The sequence below is a fragment of the Clytia hemisphaerica genome, unplaced genomic scaffold, assembly GCF_902728285.1.
Source record: "Clytia hemisphaerica strain Z4C2 unplaced genomic scaffold, Clytia hemisphaerica genome assembly, whole genome shotgun sequence".
Lineage (NCBI taxonomy): Eukaryota > Metazoa > Cnidaria > Hydrozoa > Leptothecata > Clytiidae > Clytia > Clytia hemisphaerica.
Genome location: NW_027104389.1, coordinates 537,751 through 559,724, shown reverse-complemented (window position 1 = coordinate 559,724; position 21,974 = coordinate 537,751). Strand labels below are relative to the sequence as shown.

General features: G+C 36.7%; 1 protein-coding gene across 1 annotated transcript; it reads left to right on the top strand.

Annotated features, from left to right (window-relative positions):
• The first annotated feature begins 1,879 nt into the window (after positions 1-1,879).
• LOC136819612 (hydroperoxide isomerase ALOXE3-like) lies at positions 1,880-21,342 on the top strand. Its single transcript, XM_067075853.1, has 13 exons — positions 1,880-2,058; positions 4,945-5,022; positions 6,316-6,393; positions 6,732-7,072; positions 9,755-9,908; positions 10,529-10,632; positions 14,098-14,284; positions 15,049-15,252; positions 16,680-16,840; positions 17,249-17,355; positions 17,658-17,763; positions 19,098-19,310; positions 20,975-21,342. Exons 1-13 carry the CDS (start codon positions 1,980-1,982, stop codon positions 21,203-21,205), a joined length of 2,043 nt encoding a protein of 680 aa, XP_066931954.1. The 5' UTR covers positions 1,880-1,979; the 3' UTR covers positions 21,206-21,342.
• Positions 21,343-21,974: the final 632 nt, after the last annotated feature.

Sequence of the window (21,974 nt, the reverse complement as noted above, 5' to 3'; positions counted from 1 at the left end):
AGTTACGTGACGGATTGTTTGGATGGGTGACGTTTGATTGACGTTTTTTGTTTTCTTTTGGACCCTTGGGGTAGAAGCTACCCGTTGACCGCAAAAAATTTGAAATCTTAGCTTTTCATAGATTTTAGTGCTTCTCATAGTTCTGGTTTTCAATTTTTTTCACCGCATTTTTCCATTGCTTTTGCTTGTCCTTTTGGGGCTGGCATGACCCACTAGGTTGTGCTATTTCGACAGGATTGCGATTCAGTTTTCACTATATTTATTTGTGTCGTGATTTCAATTTTTTTTTTTGAATTCTATTTCCTAGCTCTACGTATTTTAAGCAATTTATAATTGTAACGTTTTGATTCAATATTTAATTATTGCACAGTAAAAAAATCGTATCAGACAATGCAAAAAAAAATTGAAAAAAAAATTCGAAATTTGCGAATTGACCGTTGACAACATTAGGGGTAAAGGAACCCAATGATGTCACAGATTAGTCAGAAATTAGAAGGAGTTAGGAGATGATTGACCCCTCATTGGATCTGGAATTTAATGGATAAAAGCCTGGGAAGGTATATTTGGAAGTTACAAAAATGAGCATATGCAATTTGGGTCATTTTGGGTCTGATGAATTTAACCTTAAGCAATTATTGACCCCTAATTCAATCGGAAATCACCAAAAGAATCCATTTGGTCAATGATTACAGTCGAGTGAAATTACACTTTCGATGACGTCATTTAGGGCCCAAATAATAGTAGTTTAGTAATAGTAATAGGTTAGACAAATAATATTTTGACTTAAATACATAACTAACAAGTTCTTCTTGTGTTTCTCTGCACAATTAAGAGTGCTCAATACATAAGTAGAGATTGATACATAAAGATTAAGAATTTCTAATCTAATTTCTAATCAACTGATGAATGCGAAAGCAAGAAACTTTAAGTATTGAAAAGAAATAAAACGTTTCTTAATCTTTATGTAACTAACAAGTACCGTGATGCTTGGCAGAAATAAAACTCAAATGTATTATGGAGTGGATGAAATCATGAAAAATTTAAAAGTGAAAATGAAATTTCACCAAAATTGATTATGTTTTGAAAAAACTTTTTTAAGCATAATATGACCCATTGTGTTTGAAGCCCAAAGGGCTAGAGTAGAATCTCTAACCTCTCACAGGCAAGAAAAAGTGAAGCCACTTATTTCCTGTCTAGAACGCGTCTGGAACGCGCTGCAATCATGATGACGAATTTTATCTAGTGGTTCCTTTGTTTTTGAGGACTGTATTATTTGAAATCTAGCGATAGATTTTACTTTCAATCCGGCGTTTGTGTAAAAACTACGCGCGGGCGTTCTGCATGGGAAATAAGTGGCTTCATTTCCCATCCAGAAGTCTCTTGGAAGTCAATGATATTACTAAGCATAATTAGGCGCTGAAATTGAAATTTGGCTAATTATGAGCCCGAATTTACAAAGAGAAATGAGTATATTTCTTTTCGAAAATCAAGAAATTAAGAACAAGATAAAATAAATAAAATCTGTGTATTTTTAGAAATCATCATTAAATGAATTATGAACGCACGTGGCGAGAAAACACATTTTCAAATATGGAAATTATTAGATCAATAAGCATGGTTAAAATTAATTTAATATTTATTCATAATGTGTGGAAGCTCGGACAGATAACTTATCTCCGTCCGGACAGAAAAACTTTATTAGATCCCAACTTCTTTTTTGCAAAACAATGCGTGTTTTCTAAAAATTTTGATTGACAACAAATCAAAAACTCCGGAACAATACAATATCCGTATTCTTCGGACAGACAAAACTTTAAAAAAAACAAAAGATTTTTTGTTTTGAATTTTTGTGGGATTGAACTTTCAATTATTTTGAAGTACAACATTTTCACTCACATCTTCATCGGCCACTTGAATAGGTCGCCTGTTTTTGAAGAAAGAAGATTAATTTCATTGAAGAACTGAGTGACTTCAAAATTATGAAGATCTTTTTATTAGCTGTTCTTTGTTTCACAGCTGTGTTGCGCTGCAATGGATCTAGCGCGCCTGAAGAAGAAGGTAATTCATGTTTCTCTATATCAGTTAAGAACAAAGATCAATTTTTTATCATTTTTCTCTAAATGCAGTGGAGTCTTGAACCACAGATCTGTAAAGCCCGAAGGGCTAGATTTGCGGCTTTTATCGAAAAGTGAAGCCTAGGTTTGGAAGGATTTCCTACCAAAAATATGCAATTTCACCGGTTTGAGAGATGTGAAATAGCGTTTGCCGCCTACTTTTTTTGATCTCGCGCTCCGAAAACAATTAAAATGCTAGATCCTATCCATCGGCACGAAATTTGAAAAGTCAAATTTTTGCTTCACTTTTTTTGCTGGAGAAAGCTTAAAGTTGCCTATCTAGCCCTTCGGGCTTTACAGATATCTGTGTCTTGAACTCGATAATTCTAATGTCTTCTCAACTCGAACAAGTTTTTTATTCTCTTCTCTTAACAATGCTTTATAAACCCTACTCCATATCTCGAAATTTCTCTGTAGTTCGAACAAATATGTGTTCCACGTGCGTGGTCGGGTTACAGATATTCCACTGTAGCTCACAGAAAAGTGACCCCAAAATTACGACGACATTAGTCTCATCTAAAGTAGACTAGCAAACTAGTCTCTTAATTAATCATGTCAGAGGGCGGGAACATAAAGGCTGCGGGCGTCAGCTAGAATAGGAGCTGCGTAGGAGAAGGAGCAAAAGTTGGTGAGAGGCTGTTGATTAACATTAGCTTTCAGCCATTGCCGCCGACAAAATTCTTTCCTACACTTACCATACTCCTACGCTCACTTTTCCCGCGTGATACCGTTCCTGCCCGACTGGTGTGCTAGTCTACATTTAATGGAGCGACGACCGAGTAGTCTAAGGCATCAGGGCCACAAACCAGGGTTCACGGTTCGAATCTCCGCTACTTCATTGTTCCACTCACTTTATCAGAGATAGCTGGGCCGACTACCCGTTTTTGTATAAAAACAAACTATATAAGAACATAAGACCTTTATGACCAAAATGTTAAAGTTAAGAACATTTTAAGGCTTTGGGGACTCCAAAACACCCGATTTCTTAAGAAAACAGATGAAATACCCACAAAATGGTGAAAATGAGAACATGTTAAGAACATTTTTAAGGCATCCGAAGGATTTCAAAGTTTTGGATGTTCTTATAAAAAAACGTGTACCTGTTCTCATATAAACAATCAAAAGAATATCTAAAAGTCCTAGATTGCTAAGCTTTCCACGTCAAAATCTCAACGATTAAAGTCTCCTGATTTGTGTGTTAAATTAATAAATCAAGGCTAAATAAATGAATCGAGGCTAAATTAATTTGCTGTGTTAAAGGAGGTAAAATGTCCTTCATTCTGCGGGTCGTAAAGTGTAACAAATTTCAAATCAAAACATAAAGGAGGGTCTGAGTGCAGGGCCGGCGAATCGGTTTTAAAAGTGAGGGGGCTAAATGATATAGTGACTAAGGAGGCCCCACCATGGTTGGGGCTGAGGGGCTGAGAAATTTTTGAAATTATGGTACTCTACATTGGCTTAGAAGTGGTCTAAATTTAATTTTTTTGAAGTTATTGGAATGAAAAAATATGAGAAGTTAGGCGTTTTTTTATACTGATAATCACCAAAGAATATACTACTATATAATAACAAAATGAAACCTATAATAAATAAAGCGGACTTTACATGTTCAAAATTCATAAGTAAAAGTAGATTTAGAGTATGCTTTAACAGACAGTAAGCATACAGTAATCAAAATTAAAATTGTCCAAAGTAATTAAAGCGATGCTCTCGAGTCGACACAAACTCTCTACCAACTTCATCTAAATCAAGTTTATCCGTTATATTTTTATGGATATGGAGCAAAGAAAGATTGTTAAACCGTTTTGGCTTCAATTGTTGAACGTAGCCAAGTTTTTTTTTCTCTCACCCTCTCTTTCTCTCTCTCACTCTTTTTTTTTTTTTTTTTTTGCAAAAAAGTGGGGGGCTATAGCCCCCTAGCCCCCCCCCGGTTTCGCCGACCCTGGAGTGGTGTTTTAAATCCACTGGGGAAATTATTGAGACAAATAATTTTCCTTAAACGCCTTTTTTGTTAGTGTAACCACCCCCGAATACCCACGGACCATTTTTCTTTTTCAGCCAAAAAAGAGTTTTGTAAAGGGTACTTTTTTGTAAGAAGCTTTTAAAGATGAGTCTCGGCTGTTCTTGTATTTTATGAATATTTAAGATAAAGTAAACTTTTCGGCAAACCTTGTAATAAACCCAGCTGACACACAACGTTGTTTCAACGTTTATCTAACGTTCACAACGGCCACGTTCATAACGTTATATGAACGTTGAAATAACGTTGTGTGTCAGCTGGGAAAGCCTTGTTAGTTTATAGTTGCTTTCTTCTCGAATAACAAAGGGAATTTAAGATCAAAGTTAGCTTAGCGGAAAAGTGCCCCTCCCCTAATTCTGAACTGCTTCAAACCCCCTTCATGTTGGTATATTACACATAGAGGTGTCTACTTTGGAGCGCCCTAAATACGGGCGTATTAATTCTGTCTTCTGAGTTTGGGGTTGTTTTTAACACCGAAATTGAGCCTTGTAAAATTATTTTGATAAAAAAGTGTGTACAGTTGACGCTCTCTAATTCGACGTTCTACTATTCGATACATTCCCTTATTCGATAATATTGAAAGTTACCGTCAACAAGAAGCTATCGTAAACGACGTTCTACAATTCGATACGCTCTCTTATTCGAAAATATTGAAGTCACCATCAACAAGAAACTCTCATAAACGACGACACTCTACTATTCAATAAGCTCCCTTATTCGATGAAAATCCAATTCCGCTTGAAAATCGAATTAGAGAGCGTAAAGGAGAAAAACTATTCTGTCACTAATAAACATGTTTCTTTGTTTTAGTTGAAGACTTCAAATCGTTCATGAGATGGTCCAAAAATGTGCCACAAGATGTCTTGAAGAAAGTCATGTTAAAAGAAGGTACTGACACATCCCGTTCTCGATCAAACTGATGGTCACAGTCGAGTTACTTTAAGAAAGTCTCACAAACGACACTTAACTACCTTATCGGGGAAAACTTCGTCGGGGAAAATTTTCGTCGGGGACAATTTTCGTCGGGGAAAAATATTCGTCACTTGCTGGTTTTGGTAAACGCATTAAGGCCGGGGAAAATTTTCGTCGGGGAAAAATATTCGTCACTTGGCCGAAATTTCGTCACTTTTCCCCAACGAAGTTTTCCCCGATAAGGTATTCGACATTCTGTTATTTGATAAGCTCCCGTTTTCAAATTCCCCTTGAAAATTAATTTTTTGCTATATTCTTTTTTATGTATCCACTTAATCCCTTTTAATCCATCAATCTACCCAGACAGCACACAACGTCAAAACAACGTCCATGTGACATTCATAACGTCCAAATAACGTTATTTGAACGTTAAAACAACGTTGTGTGCCATCAATCTAACTAATTTGAATGTGACCTTAAATTGGTATCGTAAACTCCAACAACAGTTCCAAATAACGACAATACACCTATCAGTCTTTAAAGTTTTAAAAGTGTTAGGAGGCTGGTTTCAAATTTACCAGGAAAGAATGACGTCAAAATGCCTGTGTCGCATTGACACTCTCATAATACAAAGACGTCATTTCCTTGTAAATTCGTCACCAGACTTCTCAAAAGCAGAACGGTGTCTATTAAGGGTTGATAAATATATTTTAGCTTATACAGACCCTTAAAGCACACACCCAATAAATAACAACTTGGTAGTGTATTTTTTGGCGCTTTGTAGATTAGACAATTTCATCCTTTAACACGAGTATTCTTGTAGTTGGAAGCAAATGGGTTATAGAATCTTGGAAAACCAAACCAATGATATTTGTTCTTCCTTTTGTCTTAATAAGTGTTAACAATTACCATCTTACATAATTTGGCAGCTATTAGAATGAAACACCCCCATATCACAGACACGCAAGTTTCCGCCCCTCCCACTAGAAAACTTGGTGAGAAAAAATACCCTAGATCTGTACCTTCGAATAGCACTCTGTACTTTGTAGAAAGTCCGCTGGATATTTAAACCGGTATTTTTAGCTGTAAGCAGTAGAATTTAAAATCCCCAAAAACAAGAATTAGGAAATCGTCCACCCCCCCTCCCCCCTCCCCCCAAATTGGAATCCTTTATCCCTACTGGCTAGAGCAATTCCTCATGCTTATTAAGATTGATGCTTTACCAAGTTCTTTTTCAATATTTTCTTTTTCCTTCTTTCTCTACAACAGCTGAAGAGCAAGACCCGGTCTTCTTCAACGGCGTCAAAATGTTCATCGGAAAGCTCCTTGGTAAAGGTTTGCCCAAAGGTAAACAAATATTATTTACAGTTCACTCTCTCTAATTCGATCTTTAAAGGACTTCTTCGAATTAGAGAAATATTGATTGATACCACTCCCCAATTGAGGGGACCAATATTTTTGTTTGACTACAGAAAGATTAAGGTTCGAATTAGAGAGAGTTAACTGTATGTGACAGTTGAAACTCTCTAATTCGACGTCCTCCTATTATTCGATAATATTGAAAGTCACCGTCAACAAGAAACTCTCATAAACGACGCTCAACTATTCAAAACACTCCATTATTCGATGTTGGCAAGATATTTGAAAGTAAATAATATATCATTATTTTTCTTATTCTTTTGAAGAATGTCCAATTGCAATTTCTACCTCACGAAAAAGATGTAATGAAGCCAGAACCACTGACATCAAACGTGCCAGAATGTGGTACCAGCTTACCAACTCCAAATCGAATACTGACTTCCCCAGAGCCAGACAAATTCCTTGGTTAGCTCACAATGTTACGGCAGTGAAGACATTCTACTTGCTTGACCCATTTGAGTATCGTAGTTTGGTTCTTTTTGGTGGTTTTGAGAAATTGGAGCATAAAATCATGATCCCGGCTTTGATGGTGGCTTTCAAGAAGTATCCGTTTGTCACTTGGAAAGAATATGTTGAATTGTCTGACGCTTTCAGTCAACAAGTTAAGGTTGGTAGTTTTCTACTTTTTGTACTATCTCTTTAAGCCTTAATGGGCTTTTTCCAGAAATAGTTCGTGCGAGGGGGGGCCTGTGGAGGATATCGGATATCCAGGGGATTGACGATGTTTGTTCAAAAGTGGATATCCAGGGGGTTAAATATCTACAAGGGAGCGGATATCCAGGGGGTAAAGTGTCTTTTCAAGTAAAAATTACGAAGCATCTTTATTTATAAGAGAGGATATCCAGGGGGTTCGATACTTCGAAAAATCAACATCCTCAATAGTGGGGGTATTTTTTTGGACCTACCCCGGTGGGGTGGAGGTCCTATAAATTAACCTGTGTTCGTTCGTTCCTTCGTCCGTTCGTTCGTCTGTTACCAACTTTTCTCGGGATTGAATAATGGGAATTTTTTGATTTTTATTACAAAGGTGCAAAATGGTAGTGGCCAAAATGTGACGGAGCCCGATTTTCGAAAAAAAAATTTTGGGGCAAATTTGGGCCAAAAAACGGCTAAAAACGGGTTTTTTGGACTTTGTGAAAAATTGGATCATTAATTTTTTCTGATTTTTTGCATGAAAGTAGGGTACTATCATAGGTAAAAGATGGCTCGTGTTGGCTCAAAAAGCGCATGTTTATCTATAAGAATCACTATTAATAAGTATACATCAATGTTCTTAGTCAAATTACTCAATTTATTTATGAGATAGATGTTTTTTTTGCTCACGAGGGCTTACTTTTGAAGAATATGTGTGTTTAGACAGGAAATTTTGGTTGCTTAGCGTGTTTTTTTAGAAAAACTGGCCAAATTCGTTACTTTTTTATAAGCACATTATCAATTACTTAGGTATTAGCTTTTCTCGAGATTGGCTCTTTCACTTTTTAAGATTTTTTGCACAAAGATGCATAACTATAAACCCTTGAATGTGACGGAACCTGATTTTCGAAAAAAATGTTTTTGGGCAAATTTGGGCCAAAAAACGGCTAAAAAATTGATTTTTCTTCAAGAGCATGAAATTTTGGTTTCTCAATGGTTTTTTTATAAGAAACACACGACTGATTTTAATAGATCGTCACTATTTGTGTTCTGAATGATTGTTTAATGGTCACGTCACATAGATATCAATTATAAATGTGTTAAATGCATAACCAGGTAGGTCCATAAAAGTATCACTTGTTTTTTCTGGAAAAACCCAATATCGGTCATCTCTGGTTAAAGTAATAAACGATATAACAGATCTGATCAGATGGATCTGATGAAAGAATTACCATATCTTCATACTTTGCACCAGAACACCAATGGTTTTTGTACCGCCAATTATAGCCCTGCAACTTTGCTTTTAAGAGCAAATTCTTCTAGTCTGGATGATACAATTGAAAGATATTATGACGTCATTGGGACAAGATGAAGATACAACATCTTAAGCCAGTGCAATCCTTCCAAAATCCTAAGGACTCCTCCGCCAAATCTTTTTGTCTAACTCTTTTTAAAAGTGTATACATATTAATATGAATGCGTTGAGTTATCAGACGCATTTAGTCAAGTTTGATAGTTTAGCTTTTGCGTGTGTGTCCTACTGACCTATTTAGGTCTTGACTAAGCTATATCAGCCATCCTTGATCGGACTTGTTTTGTAAATAATACCCGCAATGAAGCCATTGCAGTGTTGAAAATTAAGGTCAAATGGCCTTACCTTATCACAATTATTCAAGGAAATGTAGAAATGTAGCATTTACACCGCTATTAAATAGTGCCACCGTTAGTGTACCACTTTCCAAAAAAACTCAGATTAGTCGGGATTGCAAAACTGCCTCCAGACTGAGTCTAATTAGAGCTATTTATAGTGTCATCTTTAATTAAAGACGTCCGAATTTCGTCACTCCTTCTCCCTGGACATCGAAAGGTTTTCCAAATACATGACCCAAATACGGGATTGTTTTTTCGAGAATAATGAATGATACATAGGCCTGCTAATACACCTTTCCCGAATTGTTAGGTTTTTTTCGAAGGTCTTCAAACCATATTGAAAACTATATATTTGTATTACTCCTATAATGACAAGTGCATGCTGAAAATTTGAGCTCAAAAGCTTTTTTCTATCAATTTTTATGACTGTTTTTGTTCAAGGTGAAATCCCTTATAAAAACTAAAACATACAGCCCGGCCTCGTTTCCATGTAATTCTATTGTTCATAAAGAAATTTCAAATCAAAATAACTCAAGAACCGGAAGTGTTTTTTTCATAATTCTTTTTTTATTTGTTTAGTTTTGCGACATCCAATTTTATGAAACTAAATAGAAACATTCAAACATTAAAACAAAAAAGTCAAAAAGCCTAAATAACAATTCGGGAAAGGTGTATTAAAGATGACACTTAAAATAGCTTTAATTAGACTCAGTCTGGAGGCAGTTTTGCAATCCTGACTAATCCGAGAACTTTGGAATGATTGCACTGGCTTAAGATTTTCATCTCGTTCCAATGACGTCATAATATCTTCTTCTTCAATTGTGTCATCCAGACTAGAAGAATTTGCCCCCCCCCCTCTACCTCCGAGTAGATATACTCCTCTGCCTTTGTATCACTTTCGACTGCGTCGGTAAGCCTTACTTTTTTCTGGAGGTTGTAGTATTTTGTCTTAACTTACTTTTTTACGACGAAAGCAAATTGACTATCATCAGTATTCTTCATTTAGAATCTGAAAACGCCGCAGTACTACGCTAACCCGTCACAATCTGCCGATTTCACCGACCACATTCATACGGGATATTGGAAGACGGATGACGCGTTCACGCAGAGACGATTGGCCGCCCAGTGTCCTTACTTTTTGAAGAAGGTCATCACATCAGGTTAGTTCTTTATGCTTTTCTACTTTTCGAAATTGGACCTAACAATTTTGGAAGTTTACAATTATGGCAATTATTATGGCAAAGCAGCTCAACCATTGCTGGACGACAATTTTCTTAGTAAGTTTTGGATCCCTCACTGTAAACGGCTCGCCGGGGCCGTTTAGCAGAAATAGGTGTCTAAGCCTTTCTATTGATCGTGCTTTTGACAGTAAAAGCCAAAAAAGACTCCTGCAAGCTTTTCACCATATTTCTGTAACGATAGTCAACAAGGTTGAATTTTAATTTTGTGACGCTATTGGGCTATTCCAGAAAAAATTTGTACCCCCTATATTGAGGAGGTTTTTCATGGGAACGGTGACCCCCTGTTTTTTTTTTAATTTTTCAGGAACACCCTGGATTTCTGACCTCATTTTACTGACCACCCTGGATTTTTGACCGCATTTTAGTGACCACCCTGGATTTTTACATTCGAAAAACCGGACTATCCGGGGATTTTTTGATATACAGACCACCCTGGACGTCACACCTTCTCAACATATTTCTGGAATAACCCATTACTAGTAATAAAGATCATAAGAGAAGGTTCTCCTTTTGATGAGATGTTATTTTATTTTTCTCAGGAAAGAACGGTCTTCCATTTGCCGATTTGAAGAGCATTTTGAATCCAAGATTTTTCAAGATCTATCGAATGCAATATGGAAAGAAATGGATCTCCATAACTGAGGTATTTTTTGTGACAATTTTATTTCGTTTCTACAATCATGGACAAAAGGTTGTAGACAAATGAAATTTCAGTGAAAAATGGTGAGAAATAGAGCAAAATGATTCTTCGATGCGTCTGAAAAAGGAGGGAAGTTAAGAAAAACACTTTCGAAGTCGTTGCATTGCTTTTGAACTGCTTTTGAGGGAAACACAAGCAAAAAATCAGCGTTTTGATACTGGTGTAAGCCAGTTAATCAAGCCCTTGTGGTTTGCCCTTGTGGTTAGACTGCAGTGGGTAACTTTCAAAGACTGAACAGCTTTGGATGGGTTTGGAAAGCACCCAGAACCTCTTGGGAACTTGTTTTTGATCGATATTGAAGTATTTTGCAAATATTGCAGAAGTCTACAAACCTTTTGTCCATGATTCTAACCAAAGTGGGCTGAAAGTTGGCTTTCTTTATTCTCCTTTGACGTCAATGCAAGACTTTTAATCTTCTTCAAGCTAAATGTCAGCTTTCTGCCCACCTATTTTCCTCCTTTTAGAAATAAGAATAGGGATGACACCCGGGGGGGGGCAGCTGGGCAAAAGGACCGACGGGTATGTGCGGGTCCTAAGGGTACCTTTTCCAATATGTTTAAAATGCACTGTAAGGGTCGGAAAAACTAGAGATGCACTGTAAGGGTAGAAATTTTAGAAAATTCTTGAAAAATCTAGATATTTTGACCAAAAATGCTAGAATTTTGACCAATTTTTGCACGAAAGGGATCGAAAATTTGGGGGAAAATGCACTCTAAGGGTATGATTTTCACTGATTTTTGCTGCACTGTAAGGGTGCAATTTTAAAAGCCAATTTTTGGCCCGCACATACCGTCAGTCTGCAAACCCAGTGCCCCCCCCGGGGGATGACAGAAAGTCGGCCATCTTAACTAGAGCTTGCACTTTGATGAGTTTCGGAAAAAACCTTTCAATTGGTATGACGCAATTTCAAATTTTTCGTGACCCAGCTGGCACAAAACGTTGTTTAAAACGTTCATTTAACGTTATATGGACGTTGTGAACGTTAGATAAACGTTGAAATAACGTCGTGTGCCAGCTGGGCTGTAGGGGCTTCGAAAGTTTAAAGTGAAATAAAAAATCGAATGTTTGGAGCTCAAAACCTGAATGGACCGTTTTATTCCGATTTTCAAAAGCTGTTCCCATGTTTACTAGCTAACGTTTGCTTTTGTTTTAAACTGAAAGTTCCATTATCATTGTTTTTTATTGTTTTTTATTATTATATACATTGTTTTAATTTCTTACATCTTAGACAGATTTCCGTCGCAGCGAAGTTAAGAAAAGGCTTTAAATCCTGCAAATTTTTAAGAATTTGGGTTAATTTTCAGGAAATTTGTTGTGTATTCCAAACGTTGTATGTAGAATCCCAGCTCCATTTTTATCCGGATACTCTACCTTCGACTCCCACTTTTAGACTGCTAAAATATAAATGCTTTATATTGCATATATAAACTCCTGTTTCACTTTTTTCCGGACACTTTCACTTTCACTTTTGGGCTGCCAAAATAGGTCGGTTACCAATGCTTTGTATTATATACATAGACTTCTGTCTAATTTTTCCGGGCACTTTCACTTTCACTTTTAGGCTGCCAAAATGGGTCGATTATCGATGCTTTGTATTAAGGGCTCTGACCATAGTGAATTTTTCATAATTGCCGTGTTTAAAATGTGTTTTCTGACTGATGTAACCAACAAAACTATGGCATGTTATACATTTTCTGTTAGACAAACTATTCTTGAATCTGAAAATTCAAAAATTGCAATGAAAAAATTTGATGAAGTTAAGAGAATGAAGACTTTTGCGAGGAAGAGTATTTCAACTTTGAAAAGCTTAGTTTCGGCGAAGAAAAAACATTTTGAAAAATTTTTCGCAGTAGATGGTGTATCTTTTACCGAACAATAAAAATTTTTGCGGAAAATTTTTGTAAATGCTTCTTTGTCTCGAAATCTTCAAAATAGTGGTTTTTCGTCAATTTTTCATCTGGATTTTGCTTAAAAAACAGTCATAACTTTTGACACATCTTTTTAGAAAAATTTTCCGCAAAATTTAAAACAGTTAAATCCTTTGCGGACAGTGTAAAGAAATTTTGAAACAAAAAGGTTAATTACCCATTAAAACTTCGCACTTTTTATAAAAGAAGGTGATGCAACATATTATTAACGTCTTTTTAAAGTTCATAACGTCATTTCTGCACGTCATTTCTGCAATTAAATTCTTAATTACTCTGAAGGGATTTGATTAAAAAGCAATTTATAAAGGTAATTCTTTGTTGAATGTGTTAAAGAACCTAAAACATAACTTTTACCGGGTGTGTCAAAAAAAACGCCCCTATTTTTTGATTTTCGACGTACAAATTTCTATCCAACATAGGCAAGTGAAATTTTCAGGGAGGATTTGAAATTTAATTTTTAACCCTTGGTGAGAATTATACATTTGTATGTTCATTTAAAATGACTTTATGACGATTTGGCTGACTTACGTCAATTTTTCACTGTTCACAGATTTTGATAGTTAAATTTTCCCGTATGGAACAAGAAACCAAAATACGCTTCGTTTTTACCTTCTTATTTTGTCTCGCTACTTTTAAAACACCAAAATGGCATTATTCTTTTGTTTCATAGGTTAAGTTCTGTTCCAAGGTCAATAATTGATAGATTCTAGCTAGTTCCAGTTAGGCCATTTTTTAACGTCGATTGCGACGACAAAAAAAAGACTCTCAAATCGTCAATGATGCAGAAACGAACTGATGTTATTACCTTTTGTGCATGAAAATCATTAGGTTTTCAATTCAAGTGTTTTGCAAAAAGGTAAGGAAACAGAACAGAGCTTGTAGAATATAATATGATCGATTAAATAATGGAAATGAAACGAATTGATGAAATTTTGTTTTGCTAAGAAATGCTTTACATTGCCTTGAACACCTTGAGATGTTATCATAACACTGCGAAAAGATTCCAAAACCCCTTTAATTTGAAAAAAAAGATGAGTTTGACATAAAAAGATTTTGGCTTAGTAGTAGTGTTCCCTTCTACATCTCGCTTCAATTTCAATTTTACTTTAAAACTGTTTTTACAGCTGATAGGAAAGCTAGAATGTAAAGGTTTAACATCTTCTTTGACGTCACTTAATTGCTTCTGTGAACAACACAAAAAGTAGTGATCTTGCGAGAATGTTCATAACTTTTAATTTATTTGAGGCAACTCTACCAAACTTCTAGAAATGTTTGGAAATAAAATGTACAATACTCACAAAAAAAATTCAGCAGCCCAACTAAATAGAAAAATGTACGTCAAAAATCGAAAAATAGGGGCGTTTTTTTTGACACACCCGGTATGTTCAAATACTAAAATCAATTTTCCGACTATGGTCAGAGCCCTTAAATGCATAGACACTTGTCTAATTTTTCCGTGCACTTTCACTTTCACTTTTAGGCTGCCAAAATGGGTCGCTTGTTTGTGCTCCGTATACCAGAAATGGATGACATCGAGAACATCAATGACTTGATGAACCAGACTGAAAATACAAGAATGGCGAAAATTCGATCGACAGTTTCTCTGTTTCTTTTACGACCGGATGGTACTTTAAGAATCTCTGCAATCCAACAAGACCCTAAACCAAGTAAGGCCTTATTTTCACTACCTCCATATTTTTTAAGTAAGGCTCTATTTATCAGAGAAGTATTAAAGAAGCTATTCCGTCTCACAATACAGAAAGTTTTCAAGGATTTTTGTTAATTTACTGCGAAAAATTCCTAGTTTCCGTAGAAAACATTACGTAATGAAAATCATGAATTGGATGCCACTTTTTCTTCCTTAATTTCTCCATTTACCCTTAATCCTTCTCATTTATTGCTGAACATCAAGCCGAGATTTTTAACAAAGTACGTGTTTTTGGTATAACCCGGCCAAAGGACCTTAGCTGAATACTCTCCCTTTGCACTAAACACTGGTGGTGTACGAGTAAAGACCTGTTTCCATCGATCGCCAAAATTCTTGAAATAGATTTGGCCGCACCCTCCGCGCGATTAATGTTTGATTTCCATCAACTCGAATGTTTACTTTTTTTTGTTTACTCTTTCTTGATTGGTTGAAAAATGATCAATTGGGATGTGCGCTCCTGTACGCTCAAAAAAGTTGAAGATTTTCAGCGTAGAAAAGAGCACAAAAGCGTACAAGAGTGTACGCATTTTGTGTAAAAGGAAATTTAATTCGCGACGTCAATGTGCTATTTTAGGAAATTTTGGCCTAAGTAGTGTGCACGCTCGCGTGATCGATGGAAACAGGCCTTCAAACATAGTTAGGTATCCCAAAATAAAATGCTCTTGGTGACTAATAAAACGTTCTTACAATGTATCGCATAATTTTTTTCTTCCTTTCCAACAGACTCTCCAGTCTTTACTCACGTCAGCAACCACAATGATTGGATGACAATTAAAGGGAAGACTGAAATGATGGCCGATGGTTATTGTCAAGCTGGAATGCACTTTGGACGAACTCATTTGACTTCAACAGTCTGGTGTTTGACTTTCCGAAGACATATTTCAACTCAACATCCGCTCTACAATTTCTTGAAATACCATTGCGAAGGTATGTTGTGACTTATTTTCAAGCATATTTTGAATTTACTGCGCTTATTACTACATGGCTACAGAATGGATTTTTTGACCGTCCCTACAGCCTTCAGAAAAAGTTTTTCATTTTTTGTTAAGTTAGACGAGACTTCTGCCATTATGAAAGCAAACGTTCGAATTGCGTAAAGGGCCGGTATCCACTTGCGCGCGCTGCGATCGCTCTTCTTCGAACAAAGCTTTCACGCTATTGGTCAAAAGAAAAATGAAGTAATTCCATTGGAGTGATATGACGTAACGTAACGGGGGGGGGTACTAGGGTTGCGAGCTGACAGGGTGGGTGCCGCCCCACTTTCGAGGCTCGGACCCTTACCGGAACTAAAAAGGAGAAAACAAAGAAAAATTTTGTGAATTTTACGACCCTTAGCGGGACAAATTTGACCAATTTTGACCAAATTTCGGTCTTTCCGGGGGTAAAAAAATGAAATTTTTCTATTTTTCCGACCCATAGTGGGACTGAAATTTGATTTCCTGATTTTTCGGACCCTTAGCGGGAATTTGGAAATCCAAAAAAGGTACCCTTAAGGTCAGGAAGTAAGAAAAGACACTTTTTTATTCTGCTACTGGTAGTCTCATGCCACTTTGGTGACAATCTTCAGGCAACTGTGAATGCTTGTAAAATTGTGAGTGATTGAAGTTCGGAGGAGCGATGGCCAAGTGGTCAAAGGTGTCAGCGTCTCCAACCAGAGATTCGAGGTTCGAATCCCCGCTCCTTCCAATGTTCCGTTCACTTCATAGAGCCGGCTGGCCGTGGACCCCGTGAAAACAATCGAAAGACTGCCTAAAAGTCCTAGATTACTGGGCTATCCACGTAAAATATCGACTCTATCTATCTATCTATTGAAACATTCACACTACCAATCGACAAAATGTTAGTGAGAAACAGTGATAATAATGTCAAAATCTTCATTTTTTCAGATACTGTTCCCCACATTTCAACCATAACACAATATTTATGTTTCAAACTCAGAGTTTCATGGTGCTCATCAATCATCAGTGAAATGAGATACATTAGAAAATAAAATACAATGGGCTTTTCCAGAAATAGTCCGTGCCCCCCCCCCTGTTGAGGATATCGGATATCCAGGGGGCTAACGATGTTTTTTTTTAAGTGGATATCGAAGGGGCTAAATATCTACAAGGGAGGATATAAAGTGTCTTTTCAAGTAAAAAATACGATATCCAGGGGTAAGCATCTTTATAAAAGAGGATATCCAGGGGGCTTTTCATATTTCTAAGAGTGGATATCTAGGGGGTTCGATACTTCAAAAAATCAATATCCTCAACAGTGGGCGTAAAATTTTTTCTGGAAAAGCCCAATATATTGTCTTTAAAAAATCTTTTTGACGTCACATTTGAAGAATGTCAAAACCTTCATTTTTTCAGGTACTGTTCCCCACATTTCCACCAGTTTCACCATTTTGACAACCGAAGGGACTGGAGCCCACAATTATTACGGTATGGGTCACAAAGGCTTCTTGAAGATTGGTACTCATGAATGGAACAACAGAAATTATGATAAATATGATATTGACTATTACATCAAGGTATAATGATGGATATTTTTTTTCTTGGTTACCGGTAGCTTAGACATCGGGCTACTTTTGACTCTCTACAGCGGCTAATGACATTTAGAATGAATCCTAGAAAGAAATAGTGCGAAAAGTGGACTTAAAGTTTAAAGGATTTAGCTATTTCAAAATATATGCATTTGAAGATCTTAAAAATGCAACTTTGTTTACATTCTGAGACCGTAAAAGAACTAATTTGGTGTAGCTGGCAAGAAGAGAAAGTTTTTTTGTAGGTAGGTAATAGCAACCGATTCAAATAAATAAACGTACGGGAAAACGGAGAAAACAAACCAATCATATAGGAGTTCTCTTGCAGCAACATGAGGATTTAGTGCGTAAATGGAGGAACAAATCTTGTTTCATTTCCGTTTATTTTGTTTACAGGCTAACGGTTTGGACGACCCTAACATCAAATATTTCCCATTCCGTGATGACGCCAAACTATTGATGGCAGAAAATGCTCTCTTTGTTGACGAAATTATAAAACACGTGTAAGAAACCTTTAATATCTTTTCTTTGAGAATTTCAAATACAGTTCCCTCTCTCTAGTTCGATCTTCAAGATTTTTCTTCGGATTGAACAGATTCCACAAAATTCAGTTGTAAACTACGTCCAACCAAAACTCAAGCAAGCTGCCTATGACATGACTAACTAGCATAAATTTCACCCACAAAACGAAAAATGTACATATGTATTCTATTTGCTATCCCCCAATAAAATGGCTGATTGTGAGTGAAAACGACATCACACAGAATCAGTTTATAACATGAATTTAATCTCTTTATCCTTTCAGCTACGGCAATAGCAATAAGAAGCTACGAAACGACAAAGAATTCCAAGCCTGGATCAACGAAGTATCTTCCAAAGGAAAACCTGCCCTGGGTGTTGAAAAAGAAAAGGTAATTATGCAAATTCGTACCCAGGCCACTGACCTCTATATACTCTGGATACAGTTTCTTGATCTCGGTTAAGCAAAATTTTTGATCGGATTTTTTTTTTAAGTGGTACCCTAATGGCACAATCGGCCCCGAAATATAATGATACTTTTGGGTATTTTATCGTTTTTCAGAATTTATAGATCGGGCGAGGATTGCAGTTTCAGTACTTCCACTTTGTTTCATTGGATTTTTCGATTTGGGAGGGGTGAAGTGGCTTCCAGGCTATATTCTCAACATTTTTGGAACATTTTTGAGCTTTTAGATCCTAAGATCCTAAGGTCATAAGTGTGAGGTCTAATGTTAGAACTCAGAGTTAAAACTCTACTTTCAAAGCACAAAGCACTTAAAAATCACTTGTGGTTCTAAAGTTTCGAGGGAATTCCCCTTTTGTGCCAAATATTTCGACGCCGATTGTAGCCCTACTCAATGTTGGTCATTGAATTACAAATTGACCCACATCAAGTAGTGCTACAATTAGGGTAAAAAAACTTCGATCAAAGATGGAGGATATACCTTCGTCCAGGGTAATTGAAGTTCCACTCTAGATTTATATATATAAATCCCGAAGGGCTAGATGTCGTGCTTTGGCTGAAAAGTGTGCCGAGGTTAGGTAGGAAATCTTACCTAGGTCACATGACATTACAATAGAATTTCAGCGCTTGACCAAAAAGAAGCTTCGCAGGCTTTCGAGAACAACAGCAGCAATATTTTTTGCGATATTTACCATGGCATCTAGCCCTTCGGGCTTTACAGAAATTTTCTATACTTTTGACCGGACTCAATATGTCTACCGTGAGCATCACAATTAAATCTTGTTCGAATTAAGGAGGTATTCGAGTTAGAGAGGTTCGAGTTAAGAGACTCCACTGTAACAGTATCGATAAATTTAAAGTTTATGAAAATATGTAATAGTTATCGGACAGTTGCGAGTACAGTATGAGAAATATTTATACGAGCTCTGAGGTTTTTCCGTACAATATTTACCGAGCCTTTAGTCGAGGAAAATATACGGAAAATCCAGAACGAGTGAAATATTTCCATATTCTACGAGCAAATGTCTGATAACTATTACAAATCTTGAACCTCTACTATTCCAATCTTTCTATAAATCGAACAAAGATATTGGCTGGAAATTAGAATAAAACAGTCTCTATAATTCGAATAGTTCTCTAATTCGAAGAAAATTATCAGTCCCTTGAAGATCGAATTAGAGAGAGTCGACTGTAGTGAGAAGTCAAAACAGTTTTTTTTTAATTTGAAGTCATAAAATATTCACAAATTTTTCTTTTTCGCAGATGATGAAGAACTTCCCCTCAACATTCAGAACGATCGCGCAACTCAAGAAGTTCATGAACCGATTCCTTTTTATTAATATTTTCCACACAACCACCAATTATCCGATGGCACCCGATTTTCTACCGTTGTCGCCGACAAAGCTTTATGAATACGAAGATGGGAAGAAAATGCCTTTCCAAATTGCTGTCCCTCATCAAGTCAAATTCACTGTTGTGAGTGCTCATAATTTATTTTACTTATTTTGTCTCCTCTTTTTCGATCTATGAACATTGACAAAACCTATGGCACAAAGCCCAAGCTTTCCCCCTCTCCCTCAAAAAAAACAATTTTGTCGGACTAAGGGCCGGCGAAGCATATTTCTTTCACACCAATATTCTTCGGAGGAAAGGTTATTACCCTGTATCTAAATTTGACCGCCGGAAATGTGTCATAATAGCGAGATTATGTATCGGAGATATTCTACGGCTACGGTTGCGGGGCCGCCCATGCGGGTCGTCACCAAAGGCGACATGTCATTGTCTACTTTGCTCTGTACGGGAAAAACACCAAAACACCGTATAAGCCAAGTCGACATAATGCCGTACGTCAAATATCGAACTTGCTTTCCGCCATTACTTGCCTTACTCGCCATTTCCCTCGCCACTTTAACCGTAGCTGTAGAGAATTCCAGATACATAATCTCGCTAATATGTTGACAACGATTGCTGAAAGCGGATCAACAGAGTGTTTTTTGTCTTCTCGTTCCGAATAGTATTAGATTTATTGTCGTAAAGAACTTCACTTAGACCATATCCCGATAGATAGGGGACCTTAATGGCCGCACTATTTTGGGACAGGCTGGAGTTTTTACAAGTTCTTATTTGATTTGGTTGGTCGTTAACCAGTAATAAAACAATTTTGTTACTTTTTCTAAAGAACGCGTCATCTCTATCACTTCAAATGACCAATTAGTGAAGTATCTTGTAAAAATTCCAGCTCATCCCACTATTTTGCCATATAAATTCCGTTACTTAAAATCTATCCCAGCAGAGTCTTTACTCTTCTGTGCTTGATTGTAGGGGAGGGGAATAAGCTGGGGGGGGCTGGAACTAGGAAGTAAAAGCATAAAATGGGGGGGTCATAATTACGTGATATTGGAGTGAGTTTAGTGAATTAGGAAAATGAAGGTTTTTGACACTTTTCATAAAACGGGGGAGGGTCATTATAAAGTAATTTTGGGGTTGAAAAGTGGAAAATAACCCCCCCCCCATTACAATGAAACACAGAAGAGTATCGTTTGATTGCAGAAATTGCAGAAATTGCAGAAAATCGAACTTCCAATTTTGCATTAAAACAAATTCGAAGGATAGCCTACTCTCTTGCCAGGGGGCTAGTTTTCAAGGTCGTTAGTCGTTAGTGTGTTCTTCTTAAGCTAGAAAGCTGAAAGCGACCCTCCTCCCCCATCAAATTTACTGTCTCAAGTGCCTTATTGGGGAAAAATGTCGGGGGAAAGTGACGAAAATTTTGAGGGGTTGACGAAATTTTTCCCCGACATTTTACGACCCGACTAAAACTTTTACCCGATTTTTTTATCCCCGACCACGCCTACGCGCCGCAGTCATGACGACGGATTGTATCTAGCGATTCCTTTGATTTTGAGGACTGTATTTTTGAAATCTAGCGATAGAATTTAGTTTCAATCCGGCGTTTTTGTAAAAACCACGCGCGGGTGTTCTGGATGAGAAATAAGTGGCTTCATTTCCCATCCAGGAGACTCGAGTCTAGCCCTTCGGGCTTCGAAGCCAATGAGCTTCAGGCTTTTAGGCTCGAAACGAAGGAAGATATAACCTAGCCTAGTTTAACGTGTGCTTATCTTTTTCAAAATCTTTACTTTCAGGGAATGACCATTCTTAAGGGAATCATCGCGAACGTCCGAATTAACCGTATTTTCGATTACTGGCCCGGCGTTACCGACCTCAAATACCGTGCCCTGGTCCGCAAAGCCTGGTTCCGAATGAAAGAAGTCCAAAAGACGCTCGCCAAGAGAAACGCAGACCGCAAAGCAAAGAACCAGTTAGGTTACCAATATATTGAACCAAGATGGCTGACGAATAGTGTTCATATTTAAATCCAAGTTTCTTACACCTTATAACCTTATAATTATCTAAAAAAAGTATATGGAATATGTTTTTTGCGTTAGAATATTTTTTAAATCATTTTTTCACGGGAAAATTTACGTAAAGTGATGAAATATCGCTTTTGGAACATTGGTCGTTTTACATTCATTCTACACTGAATCCCTTATATTCATGACGTAATGTTTTATACGGAAGTGCCCAGATTAGCCTAGTTTCTTGCCACTAGTTTTATTGTTTGAACTCAAAATTAGTGACAAACACCCGGTCATTCTTGGGTGCTACCGTATAAAACATTACGTCATGAATTTCTATTAAGTATCATATCTTTGTCTGTGACTCTTTTGGAAAAGCTTTCTTGAAAAACTGATGAGACGTTTATAAAAGTGTTCCAAAAAAAAGGGTCAAGTTGAACATTTACAAGAATTTTTGTCATTGGATTGGTCGTTAACTATTCAAAGAAAAACTTTTATTATAGTTTTCTAAGAACGCGTCATCTCTATTGTTTTGAATAGCCAATTATGTGAGCATCTTGTAAAAACTTCAACCCAACTGAAAAAAAAATAGCAGTCCAAGCTTTTTTGACCAATGCTCTGGAGGGATAAAGATAGTACCTTCGTTGGAAAGGTTATTTCGAGTCGCTCAGTATAAGCTTTGTAAATTATCCTATAAATTTGAAAATTAAGATTCCATCGAGATGAACGTTTGAAAAAATTCTTTTAGAACAGACTTAAGTGTATACAGTCTCGCTATTTACAAAAC